The sequence below is a fragment of the Ursus maritimus genome, unplaced genomic scaffold (genome assembly GCF_017311325.1).
Source record: "Ursus maritimus isolate PB19 unplaced genomic scaffold, ASM1731132v1 scaffold_13, whole genome shotgun sequence".
NCBI classification, from domain to species: Eukaryota; Metazoa; Chordata; class Mammalia; order Carnivora; family Ursidae; genus Ursus; species Ursus maritimus.
Window position 1 is genome coordinate 28,645,987 of NW_024423675.1, and position 13,866 is coordinate 28,659,852.

General features: G+C 38.2%; 1 protein-coding gene across 18 annotated transcripts in view; it reads right to left on the minus strand.

The window, feature by feature from the left end:
- MAN1A1 (mannosidase alpha class 1A member 1) overlaps positions 1 to 13,866 on the minus strand; it is a 200,951-nt gene that overhangs the window by 153,873 nt on the left and 33,212 nt on the right. For all 18 annotated transcript variants that reach the window (XM_040627720.1, XM_040627715.1, XM_040627719.1 and 15 more), the window contains exons 2-3: positions 5,432 to 5,528; positions 3,021 to 3,136 (exon numbers count right to left, since the gene is read on the minus strand). In XM_040627720.1, coding sequence (XP_040483654.1) covers positions 3,021 to 3,136; positions 5,432 to 5,528 — 213 coding nt within the window. The remainder of the gene's footprint in view (positions 1 to 3,020; positions 3,137 to 5,431; positions 5,529 to 13,866) is intronic.

Genomic DNA, 13,866 nt, shown 5'->3' on the forward strand with positions numbered 1-13,866 from the left:
AGAGAAGGTATTTGCAAATGACATATCTGATAAGGGGTTAATATCCAAAATATATAAAGAGCGTTTACAATTTAAGATCAAAAAACCAATCTGATTTAAAAATGGGCAGAGGATCGAATAGACATTTTTCCAAAGAAGACATACAGCTGGCCAACAGACACATGAAAACATGTTCAACATCACTCATCATCAGGGAAATGAAAATTAAAATCACATGAGATTATCACCTTACACCTGTCTATCAGAATGGCACAATACAGAAGAAATAACAAGTGCTGGTGAGGATGTGGAGAAAAAGGAACACTTGTGCACTGTCAGTGGAAATGCAAATTGGTGCAGCCACTATGGATAATAGTATGAAGGTTCCTCTAAAACTTAAAAATAGAATTACCATATGATCCAATAATTTCACTACTGGGTATTTACCCAAAGAAAATCATAACACTATTTGAAAAGATATATGTACCCCTACATTTATTGCAGCATTATTTACAATAGCCAAGGTATGGAAACAACCCAAGTGGCCATCGATAGATGAACAGATGAAGAAGATGTAATATAGACACTTGGAATATTATCCAGTCATAAAAAATGAAATCTTGCCATCTGCAATGACATGGATGGACCTAGAGGGTAAAATGCTAAGTGAAATAAGTCAGTCAGAGGAAGACAAATACCATATGATCTCACTCATATGTGGAAATATAAGAAACGAAAGAAAAAAGAAACCAAGAGAAAAGAAAAAGCCCCCCCAAACCAGATGCTTAAATACAGAGAACTGGTGTTAACACAAGGGAATGGGGTGGGGGGATGAAATAGTAAAGGAGAAATATATAGAATTGTTGAATCCCTATATTGTACACCCAAAACTAATATAACACTATGTTAACTGTACCTGAATTAAAGAAACAAAGAAACAAATACTGGTTAACAGTAAAAAAAAAATTATTTGATTTTAGAGGAATCCAGTTCCTATTCCCTCAACCTTTCTTGAAAGGGCCGTGGGTAGGGAACACAGTACCCATTTTCTCTCCCACAGATAGCTGAAGAGAAGTCCTATTTATGGGTAGGTAGCTGAATTTACTTATAAATAACAAGGTGCGACAGAAATATTAGTAAGGGACAACAAACCCTCAAAAAGAAACAGAATTTCTTTTTTCACTGCTTTAATTTTTCATACTCCATTCTATTGATAATATGAGAGCTACCACAAGTCATTCCAATCAAATAGCTGTAGAACCTTGAGCAAATCACCAGCTCCCTGGGTCTGTTTTCTCATTTTTAAAATGAACGAGCTGAACACATTGATCTCCAAGGTCCCTTTATATTGGAATATGTCTTCTTTATATTCTCAATTCAATTATAAGGCAGATTAAACATAGACTTATCTAATTGTCCTTTAAGGCAGTCATCTCCAAAATGGGGCATATAAGGCAATTAATAAGAGGGTTGGGACAAAATATTCAAAATTTAATTTATATGGGTTTTTAATGCAAAGAGTTAGGAATAAGATTTAGTTTTACCAATCTTTAATACTCTGACACTGGGTCTGTGAGAGAATAAGAGCTCCAGAAAGTGGAGGTGTTGACAGGGAAACACTCTTTCTTTGTCCATTCTCAACACACAGCATGTTGCTTGTGCCTGGTTATGGCGACTTACAGATATTATCACATGCATACCGATGGACAAGAGGCTTACAGTGCTTCCTGTGAAACAGTCTCAGATTAAAAATAATACCGATAATGTAAAACTAGTGAATGACTAAAAAACAGCTGGGCCAACACTCTTCCTTTTCTTAAAACAAGGGTTTTTTTGGTCAGCCTCATTATGTGAGGTAAAACAGTGACTATGGAATTAGATTAGCTCTGACATGATGTTGTCCTCCCAAATCGAAATTATCAAGAAGTACTGCAAGTGTCCAGTCTCCTTAATTCTGAACTTTTTCCTTGGTGGAGAATGGGTGTTGAAGTATTTATTAAGAATGATAGTACACACACAAAGATTTTTAAAAGACTTCAAATACATGGTGACAAAATTTTATACTGATAAGGGTATACAGGGAACAAAGCTGAAAGCTGTGTGTGAGAGAGTGGATGCAGCGCGTTGGGAATTTAGTGCCATGTCTCTGTGGTACTGCTGTGTCAGCATTCAAGTGGCCTGTGCGGGACCTCCAACAATGCTAGCCCCTCACACAAGTGCACGCCCTGGAGAACAGCCTGCAGAGGCACAAGCAAACCCAAGTCCCTCATATGATTCCCCCAATCGCCCTTGTGAGCGACAGTCTCCTCTGCCTCCAAGGGCATTTCCCTTGTTCACTCCGTAGAAAAGACCCTTGTGACGCTCAACCAAAACCTAGCTCTTTTGGGTTTGATTTGACCAACCTGGTCTTAGCCTAGGACCCCAAAGGACTACACCCTCCCTAATAAGGGCATGTGCCCCAGGTCCTCTGTCTGTCCTCTGCCTTGACGTCTCTGTATGGCCCCCGGAGGTTGCTGTATCTCTTTATTTCAGGACCTCTTTATTTCCATCTCTCCGTGGTCTTTTGTTGAGCTGTAACTCATCATCTGGCACCTTGTGCTCCATTTAACAAAATCAAAACAATGTGCCATGGCACCGTGCAAAACAGGACCTGTGTGGAACCACCCAGATCCATGCCGGACTCACAGCCCGGACACACAACTAGCTGTGACCTGGGTGAGCCTCTGGAGCTCTGGTTTCTAAACTGTGCAGGCAGGAAAACAATGCCCATCTCACAGGATGGTTGTGGGACCTGAACAGGAACACTTGGCACACAAAGGTCTCGATAAATCCTAATTTCTTTTTCCTTACTCTTAATTTGCCAAAAAAACAAAGATGGACTTGTGTGGTAATGGAGGGCAAGAATACAGTGTGGTACTATTTAAAAAATTGCATTATTTGTTTCTGCTAGGTCATATAACACAATAATTGGCCCCACAACAGAATTTGTCCATGTTAAGCTGACATTTAAGAACTGAATTGGCAACTTTTGTTTAACTCACCACATTAAAATCTAGATTTTCTTCAACCCATGATTTTGCCTCTTCAAATTCATCTTTCATTTCCATTATAAAAAGTGTATCCAGGGCATCTACTATTGTTGCTCCTTTAATACTACCTGAAAATATCAGAGAAATATTTATTGATTAAAATATTTGACAGATACATACAAGTAAATTGACCGTACTTGGAAAGGGAGAGGATAATACTGAATTTATTAATAAACGGTAACACTGAACACAGTCTAAAATTCTTTCAGTGAAAGAAAACTTAAAAGCTGCATTAAAACCCAACTAATAATTATCATAGGCTATGGATTGATACAATAATCTTTAAAGTCTCTTTTGAGTAGTAGAAAATATCTCTTAGAAATTTCATTTGTGACTGCATTCTCTAGCAAGAAAAAAAATAGATCTGAAACAAAGGAGCAATACACATATTAATTTTAATGTAATCACATCCAAGTGCACCTGTGCAAAACTTTTAAATATAATTAGATCTAAAATTATGATAGCTCTAATAAGCCATTATTCAAAAATGGAATTCACCTCCTCTTTGAAAGCCTGACTGATCCTAACCTCCCCTCCCACCTACCCAGCCCATCTCGACTCTATGATTCACTTCCTCTGATCTCCCTTGCTGTGAAGATCTTATACTGATCTTGCACCCATCACTTTCTGCCTTCCATTATAATTACTCGTGCGCATCTCTTTTAGTCTGTAAACTTCCTCAGAATGGAGAAGTCACGTCTTCTTCATCTGCACATTCATCCTAAGAGACTTAGTATGTTTCAAAGCTTAATAATAATTTAAAAAATCATCAACATATCAACAGAGAACAAATAATCTCTTTGATAAGGATTATGACAAATTTACACAAAATCGATTTATTTATGATACAGGCAACTTTCATAGGAATAAAAGCAAAAACAGAATTAGATTTTAAAAAGTTACAGTAAATGATGAAAAAATAAAGGCCTCTGAGTCTGCATGAAGTTTCTCAATTCCTATGTCTCATCACCCATGTTAACTGGTAACTGTGTCCTGAAAACACTACTTTTATAAACATCTGAAATCACTTCTACTGCTACTACTCCAGGTTTGGGCTCTTTTCATCTCTAAACTGTGTCACTGTAATAGGCCCACCAGCCTTTCTCCCATTCTGCCAGCTCTTCCTAACTGTTCTTCCAATTCCCTTCTCCCTACCTGAGTTCCTACTTCATATGAGTATCTGCACTTGAGATGAGTACCTACTGAACCATCTAATGCTTTGACAACTCACTATTGACACACAGGTCTTCTGCACTAGGCCAGGAACTCTGCAAAGACTTGTATTGTGTTGATTAACACCAGTGCTGGAAGGAGAGCCAAACCCATGGAAGATCCTGAATATAAATGGAAAAGCATAGTGTGGTGATTAGGACCATGGACTCTGACCTTAGCCACACTGGGGACCTGGCCCCAGTCCAGTCAGTTGGTATGTGGCTAATATGGGGCAAGCTATTCTGAGCTGCATTTTTCTCATATATAAAATGTGTACAATAATGAGGTTAAGTGAGACTTCACAAAATGGCACTTGGCACATAATAAGTCTCAGTTGATACTGTTGTTTGTTATATGATCTGATACTATTTAACACCTTCAGTTACACTGTCAAAAGTCACATTTTCTATGGGGAATTAAGAAGTGTCAGAATGAGACTCTATCCCCTTCATCCTGTTACTCATTAGGCAAAACTGTGCAGGTTAAAAAAGAATCCAGTGCAATAAGAAGGGCACTGGGCACCTCTGCGACCCAAGGAACCCAACATTTCTGTTACCTAGCTTCCTCACCTCCACAATGGGAACGTTATTAACACTCCCAGTGCCAATCACCAAGGGATGCTGTGAGGACCAGATGCAATAAAGCATGCCAAAGTCGATAAATGGAAGTTCAGATGACTGACCTAATCCACTCTCAGTTCCTCTTCCACGGCACAAACAGGAGAAACCCAGAGCTAAAGCTGAGAGTCACCAAGATACAGTGAAGATCACCATGGCAGGCTGCCTTGGCCAGCTTATCAATAAAGACACAGCTTTCACCTGACCGGAAGCAGTTACTGCAGCTGACCCAATGTTCCTCTGTGGGTCTCGCCCCTGGAGCTAAAAATCACGATGCTGTACCTATACCCATGAAACGAGAAGCTTTGCAAGTGTGCCGTGGGCATTAGTATTTTTTTCAAGGGATGCAAGTGAGTCTAACGTAGAGTGCTCTGTCCAAAGGACACGAGGCACCGTCCTTGCGGGCAACTCCCATCGGGTATGGAAGTTTCCTAGCAACATGGTCGGGAGGGGCATACAAACGTCACCACCCACAAGTTCTGTCAACTGGAGAAAAGTTACTGTCACTAAGAAACCAAAGCACAGTCTACTCACCAAACAAACTGCTCGAATGGCCTTCTTTTGATATAGGCTTCAGTTCATTTAATCCCCAGGCGTAACGTTTATAATTATTCCAAGCATGTTTCATCATCTGAGAAAAGAAATGAAAAAGTGATTATAATTTGAATTTGAGAGGTTTTTGCTACAAAATAGATCATATACTGAAGTCCTAAAGGTTAAAACCTTGAAACTCGCTGCTTAGTTAAAAGGATGATGATTAATTAAAAAGGTGGTATGAAAATTAGCACACACATACACACACGTACACATTACCTCTTTTTATTTACAAAAGGAGATTTCTTGTTTAAAAGAGCACCTATCATTTTTTATTTAAATTCAATTAGCCAACATATAGTACATCATTAGTTTCAGATGTAGTGTTCAATAATTCATCAGTTGTATATAACACCCAGCGTTCATCACATCACGTGCCCTCCTTAACGCCCATCACCCAAATACCCCATCCCCCACACACCTCCCCTCCAGCAACTCTCAGTTTGTTTCCTATAGAGTTTTTTATGGTTTTTCTCCCTCACCGATGACTTCCCATTCAGTTTTCCCTCCCCTCCCCTATGATCCTCTGCGCTTTTTCTTATATTCTACCTATGAGTGAAACCATATAATTGTCTTTCTCTGATTGACTTATTTTGCTTAGCATAATACTCTCTAGTTCCATCCACGTCAACGTAAATGGTAACTATTCATCCTTTCTGATGGCTGAGCAATATTCCATTGCATATATGTACCACATCTTCTTTATCCACTCAACTGTCAATGGACATCTCAGGCCTTTTCACAGTTTGGCTATTGTGGACATTGCTGCTAGGAACACTGGGGTGCAGGTGCCCCTTCAGATTACTACATTTGTATCTTTGGGGTAAATACCTACTAGTGCAATTGCTGGGTCATATGGTAGCTCTATTTCTAACTTCTTGAGAAACCTCCACACTGTTTTCCAGAGTGGCTGCACCAGCTTGCATTTCCACCAACAGTGTTAAGAGGGCTCCCCTTTCTCTGCATCCTCACCAACATCTGTCATTTCCTGACTTATTAATTTTAGCCATTCTGACCGGTGTGAGGTAATATCTCATAGTGGTTTTGATTTGTATTTCCCTGATGCCAAGCGATGTGGAATTTTTTTTCATGTGTCTGTTGGCCATTTGTATGTCTTCTTTGGAGAAATGTCTGTTCATGTCTTCTGCCCATTTCTTGCCTGGATTATTTGTTTTTGGGGTGTTGAGGTTGATAAGTTCCTTATAGATCATGGATACTAGTCCTTTACCTGATATGTCCTTTGCAAATATCTTCTCCCATTCCATAGGTTGCCTTTTAGTTTGTTTCCTTTGCTGTGCAAAAGCTTTTTACCTTGATAGAGTCCCAATAGTTCATTTTTGCCTTTGTTGCCCTTGCCTTTGGAGACATGTCTAGCAAGAAGTTGCTGCAGCTGAGGTCAAAGAGGTTACTGCCTATGTTCTCCTCTAGCATTTTGATGAATTCCTGTCTCATATTTCGGTCCTTCATCCATTTTGAGTTTATCTTTGTGTATGGTGTAAGAGAATGGTCCAGTTTCATTCTTCTGCATATGGCTGTCTAATTTTCCTAGCACTATTTATTGAAGACACTGTCCTTTTTGTATTGGATATTCTTTCCTGCTTTGTCAAAGATTAGTTGACCATAGAGTTGAGGGTTCATTTCTGGGTTCTCTATTCTGTTCCATTGGTCTATGTGTCTGTTTTTGTGCCAATACAAAAATGATTTTTTTTTGTCTCGATGATTACAGCTTTGTAATAGAGCTTGAAGTCTGGCATTGTGATGCCACCAGCTTTGGTTTTCTTTTGCAACATTCCCTTGGCTTTTCAGGATCTGTACAAATTTTAGGATTATTTGTTCCAGTTCTGTGAAAAATTTCGATGGTATTTTGATAGGGATTGCATTGAATGTGTAGATTGCTCTAGATAGCATAGACATTTTAACAATATTTGTTCTTCCAATCCATGACTATGAAATATTTTTCTATTTCTTTGTGTCTTCCTCAATTTCTTTCACAAGTATTCTGTAGTTTTTAGAGTACGGTACCTCTTTGGTTAGGTTTCTTCTTAGGTATCTTATAGTTTTTGGTACAATTGCAAATGGGATCAATTCCTTAATTTCTTTTTCTTCTGTCTCATTGTTAGTGTATGGAAATGCAACTGGTTTCTGTGCATTGATTTTTATATCCTGCCATGTTGCTGAATTGTTGTATGAGTTCTAGCAATTGGGGTGGAGTCTTTTGGGTTTTCCACATAAAGTATCATGTCATCTGACAAGAGTGAGAGTTTGACTTCTTTGCCAATCTGAATGCCTTTTATTTCTTTTTGTTGTCTGACTGCTGAGGCTAGGACTTCCAGTACTATGTTGAATAACAGAGGTGAGAGTGGACATCCCTGCCATGTTCCTGACCTTAGGGGAAAAGCTCTCTGTTTTTCCCTGTTGAGAATGGTACTCATTGTGGGCTTTTTGTAGATGGCTTTTATGATATTGAGGTACGTTCCCTCTATTCTTACACTGTGGAGAGTTTTAATCAAGAAAGGATGCTGTATTTTGTCAAATGCTTTTTTTGCATCAACTGAGAGGATCATATGTTTCTTATCTTTTATTAATGTGATCTATCACATTGATTGATTTGTGAATGTTGAACCACCCTTGCATCCCTGGAATAAATCCCACTTGGTCATGGTGAATAATCCTTTTAATGTACTGTTGGATCCTATTGGCTAGGATCTTGTTGAGTATTTTGGTATCCATGTTCATCAGGGATATTGGTCTGTAATTCTCCTTTTTTGGTGGGGACGTTGTCTAGTTTTGGGATCAAGGTAGTGCTAACCTCAGAACGAGTTTGGGAGTTTTCCTTCCCCTTCTATTTTTTGAAGCAGCTTCAGAAAAATATGTTATTAGTTCATCTTTAAATGTTTGGTAGAATCCCCTGGGAAGCCACCAACCCTGGACTCTTCTTTGTTGGGAGATTTTTGCTCACTGCTTCAATTTCCTTGCTGGTTATGGGTCAGTTCAGGTTTTCTATTTCTTCCTGTTTCAGTTTTGGTAGTTTAAAAAGAGCACGTATCATTTTTAATTCAGTTCCCAGTAATAGAAATTTAGCTTATGGTAAAAGGATGAACCATTCTTACATTTAACTATTTCATTCTCATGAAAGATGAACTCTGCAAACAGTCTATATTTAAGATTCTGGTTTTTGCACAAGATTCTGGATTTTGTCAACCTCATAGTATATAGACAAATACACAAGGTTATCACTTTAAATACTTTGATGTATTTTGACCAAGTCTATGTGGAGAAGTCTAGAAGATATAAATGAAACTCTATGATTATATCTAAATTTGGAGAAACTTCAGCTTGTTTTAATCAAATCAATCTTGAATTGTATACATGTGTGTATACCTGTTTAACTGAAGACTGATCCTGTATACTCCCAATCCAGACTCCTTGCACCAGGAAGGTTTTAAAAGGCCAAACCTCTCTGCCACAAATTATATAAATTATTTTTAAATTAGTTTTTAATGAAATTAATTTATCTATATTTAAAGAAAACCAAATTATTTTCTCCTGGTTTACAGATAAAGTTCTCACTTATTGTGCTAAACATTAACTCAAGTAGGAGTAAACGATTTTCAAGGGGAGAAATTGTTCTAAGAGCCTGTCGAAATAGTTGTATAACCACTGTATAACAGTTGTAGAATTTTTTTTACAAAGAGTAGAATTATTTTTTAATACATTTTTTAAAGAGGGCAAAGGACTCCTCATGTACCTAGTATTCATGCCACTATTCCCAATACATTAGCAACAGTAACCAAAATATGGACATAACTTGAAAATGTTCTAATCTGGTTCCATATTTAAGATATCTTAAAAAGTATCTCCTAAAGTTACAAATACCACATGAGGGCTGTTTATCACTAAAAATCTTCAGTGAGATCAATATAATTTTATTAATAAGTCTTCATACGACCCTGAACACAATAATAAACATCTTTCTTTAGCCAATTTTTATATTATAGTCCTATCTCACTACTATTACTATGAATAATAACTACCAAAAATCTGTACAATTTGCTGGGTACTCTGCTAAATGCTCTACATTCAGTATTATACTGAATTATAATTACAACTCTGAAACGTTGTATTACTATTGTTTGGTAGATAAAGAAACTGAGGCTTGGAAGTTAAAACCCAAAGACCTTTATTCAAGGTCCTGTTATTTCTTCACAGCTGAAGAGCCAGGGTTCATCCCTGTGTTGGCCTGACTCCAAAGCCACAGCATTAACCAACGCATTGCATCGTCCTCCTTTAATGAGTCAGCATCAGAACCTTCCTTTGATGAATCAGACTGTTTATCTTCCACCGGTCAATAGAATGTGGACAAGGTAGCATTTTCAAGATTTTCTTACAATTTTATTGGAAAGTATAATAGATTTAAGGATAAACTAACCTGATTTATAATCCCTATTATGCCACTGATTAGTCACATAAACATAGATGAGTCATAGTTTTTACGAGACTTTCTTTATCTGAAAAAATGGGATCATAATTCCTCATGGGGTGTATATAAGGATTACATGAACATAGCTTGTGATTGCACCTACTGTACTATTTCTCACGTGGTGGGTAATCACATGTTTATTGAATTTAACCCTATACTGAAACCAATTAAATTCACATCATAGAAAAAGAACCCAATGAGTGTCTGAAAAGACTAGGGATATGAAATCCACAAAAACACTTTGAGATTACATCTGAGTTTGATTTGGTTTTCATATTAAATGTACTACATTTGGTAAATTTCATTCCTGTAAATTTCCAAAGACACTTTATAAATTCAAAAGCTTTTGAAATATACCTGACACAAGAATAACCACAACAAAACTTTATGATGATTTGTTTCAGTTCTAAGTGGAAACTGGTGTCAGATACTATTAATGACTCAAAGATGGCATAAATCTTTCCCATAGAAGATTGCTGCTTTATCAAAAATTATCATTTATACAATGTACCACTAGTACAGAACCTCCTTGAGTTACCTCTGTAGTATATATTAACCTTTCTCATCTTTTTTCCCCAAGGGAAAATCTGACACTAATTGTTTGGCTTCCTACATTTCAAAAGTTGCTGTGACACATTTCTCAAAATGGGTTCCACATCCCATGAGATTTCTAGGGTTTGAAAGCAAAAAGAAAAAGAAAACCATGTGGTCAAAATACCTTGAATGGAGCATAAAGAGTGGTTTCTCCAGACCTTGTGAAATGAGAAGGAATGGCCATGTTGTTAACTGATTCCAGTGGCTGATGACCTCTGGAAATGATTTACCAAGTTAAAACCAAACAGAAGACATGGTGTGCGTGTCTCTCTCTCTCTCTCTCTCTCTCTCTCTCTGTGTGTGTGTGTTTAGAATAACACAGAGAATGAACTCACAAGTCATATATAAAGTTAGCTTTGTAACTAAGATTTATGACTTAAACAAATAACTGAAAACATTGAAATGCTACTGGCTTCTAATTTTACAATATTAAGCCACTAGCCAGCTGAGGGACCATGGGGATGAAGGCATTTAATCTCTCTAGACTCAGTGTGCTTATGAGCTGATGGGACAAGAAGGTCACTTCCAAAATTCAACTACTAACAAAGAAGTCCATGGATAGGATTAATCTTCATCTTCACATGCTCCTTAATTTTGTTTTGTAATCTTTCATCAATTTAATTAGAGTTCTACAGCCTGACATCCCTAGTAGAAGGATTAAAATAGGCCTACACTAGAGGTTGATTAGGACTTCAAACACAGCAGTGAAACCCTCATGAAAAAAAACCCTGAAAGCATAAGAAAAATTTATATTTTCCTGAATGCTTATAGTTGCACTAGTGAGGGATAGAGCTAACACATGGTGTGAATGGAAACAAACAGAAGAGAATGATACAAAATTCCAAAATAGCAATCCATTATCTTGACCCAGAGAAACTTGAATTAACACTTAAAATATCCAAAAAATAGCACTATTTCTCCTTGACACTATGCTTATCAAAGAGTCTTCCACTAGCGCTTTCTGCTCAATTGGCATCAGGGCTAAGTAATTAGGCAATGTCATTTACTGAGTGTCTACTACGCTATGAATCATAAGATGCTAAAGGATTAAAAGGAAAGTGTACGTGAGTCTATCATGCTTATACTCTAAGAGATGATGTATGGAAGCTTAACACTGTCTGTTCTTACATACTCATAAATGTTTATAAGTAAAGCAGAATAAGAAAACTAAGGTACCCAATTCTACTGTTGCACCTAATGATTTGTTTTCAATTTTATGTCCTGATATAACCAAGGACATGAGAAGCCATAAGCAAAAAAATGCTTGAATTTCCCCAGGTATGTATAGATTTCATAACTTAACATTTTTGTTGCTAGGAACTACCCTTATAAATATTTTTATTTGCTGATGCTTTAATCATATGATCTTAGGTTATTCACAATAGATCCATTAAAAATCTTTTTGAAAATCACTGTTTTTGCCAGATAGCTCTAACGAAGGCTTGAGGTTTCATTGTCCCTTTAAAAAAGCCTGCAAACTCAGGTCCCACTCATAGCCCCCTCCTGTGCGGTCTTCCACAAAATTTCCATCATTTGTACAGCGTGATCAGAGTAAGTCCCTGGCCCCAGCTGACTGACCTAGGGCCTGGTTCCTGACCCACAGACAGACAACTAAGGGCTGGCCATGAGCCCTGGAGAGGAGGTGTCTGGATGTAAAGCTCTCTCTAATGGATTGACCAAACCCAATCCTCTCCCTGCAGAAGTATAACAGATATTTGCAGAGAATCCAGAGGCCACGGTGAGGGAGAAGCAGGCAAGTACAAACACACAAAGAGAAAAGGCCATAAAAGGAGTTATGAGGCAGATGAAATCATGAGGGAGACAGAAGATGAGGAGAGAAAAGCAAGAGGAGGCCGGGAAGCAGACATGGTGCCCCAAGGGAGTTAGGCGAGGTCTGTAGAGCCGCTGTAGCACTTCAAACAATGCTGCTGAAACCTGAATGTTGATGAATTACCTACTCCAGTGAGGTGTGGCTCTGCCTGCTGAGACTGTTTACTTACTTCCCCATGTGTCCTTCTAGAAAATGTCACCTATTGAAGAGGAATGTGAAAGAGCAGATCACAGGTGCAGACATCTGACAAACTGAGTTCATATCCCAGTCCCACCATCATTAATACGACTCTAAGTGAGGCAAGGAATCTCTCTGAACCCACGTTCCACGCCCATAAAATGTAAATAAATAAAAGTACTAGCTTCATTGGTTATCATGATGATTAAGTAAAATAATGCACGTAAAGAGCCTAATACATTGCCTGACACAGAGTAAGTGCATGATAAATTACAGGCACTATGCTTATTTTTATTAAAAACCTAAGCACGTCTCTGATCATTGTAATCTGAACAAGCATCACACTTTTTCCTAAAAACATATATAAATAGGAGGGACAAATATACATAAAACCAGGCAAACCTATTTAGCACACAAACTCTAAATCTATGTATTTACAAATATATACAACTATTTGGTATCCAAAAGGTGGAAGAAGAAAGAATGATGTAAGGCAATATGGGTCAACGTTAATTCTGAAGATTCATATACTGGCTTGCTTGAAATCTTAGTTGTGCCAGGTATGCTTGCAATCTAGGGGGTTTGCCTGAGGGATGTGGGGGCTGATCCAGGGCAGAGATATGCCCACAAGAGGCAGTAATGCACAACAAGCTTTATTGGGTGGTGCCTGGACAGGGCTGCATGAGAAGTGGAAGTCCTTCACAGCAAGACTGTCCAGGGCGCCTGGGTGGCTCAGTCAGCTGAGTGGCTGACTCTTGGTTTTGGCTCAAGTCATGATCTCAGGGTTGTGGGATCAAGCCCTGTGTAGGGCTCCACGCTCAGTGCGGGGTCTGCTTGAGATTCTCTGCCTCTTCCTCTCCCTTTGCCCTTCCCCCCACTCACACATGCACACTCTCTTTCTAAAATAAATAAATATATAAAATCTCAAAACAAAAATAAAAACAAAAAACAAGAGGCTTAAGGAAAAGAAGCCATTCTCCAGAAAAAAAGGAGAGCAAGGGAACTCCCAGGAGAGAGGGAGCTTACATGCTAAGTGACTTCACTCAGAAGCATGAGAGGGAGTCTCTGGGTCAGAGAGCTCCAGAAGGGAGTAGCAGCCTGGGGAATTAAAACCACAAGGCCCTATCTTATCAATGGCCAACAGATGCTGGGTAAGGTTTCACAGAGTATGTAAAGCAGGCAGGCTGTAAATGGCTAAAACTCTGCTTGTATTTTTTATTTTTTTAGCAATTGAATGTGTAAAAATTTGAATTTAGTATCAATGGGCTACTGAGCTAACATTTTAGCCTACAT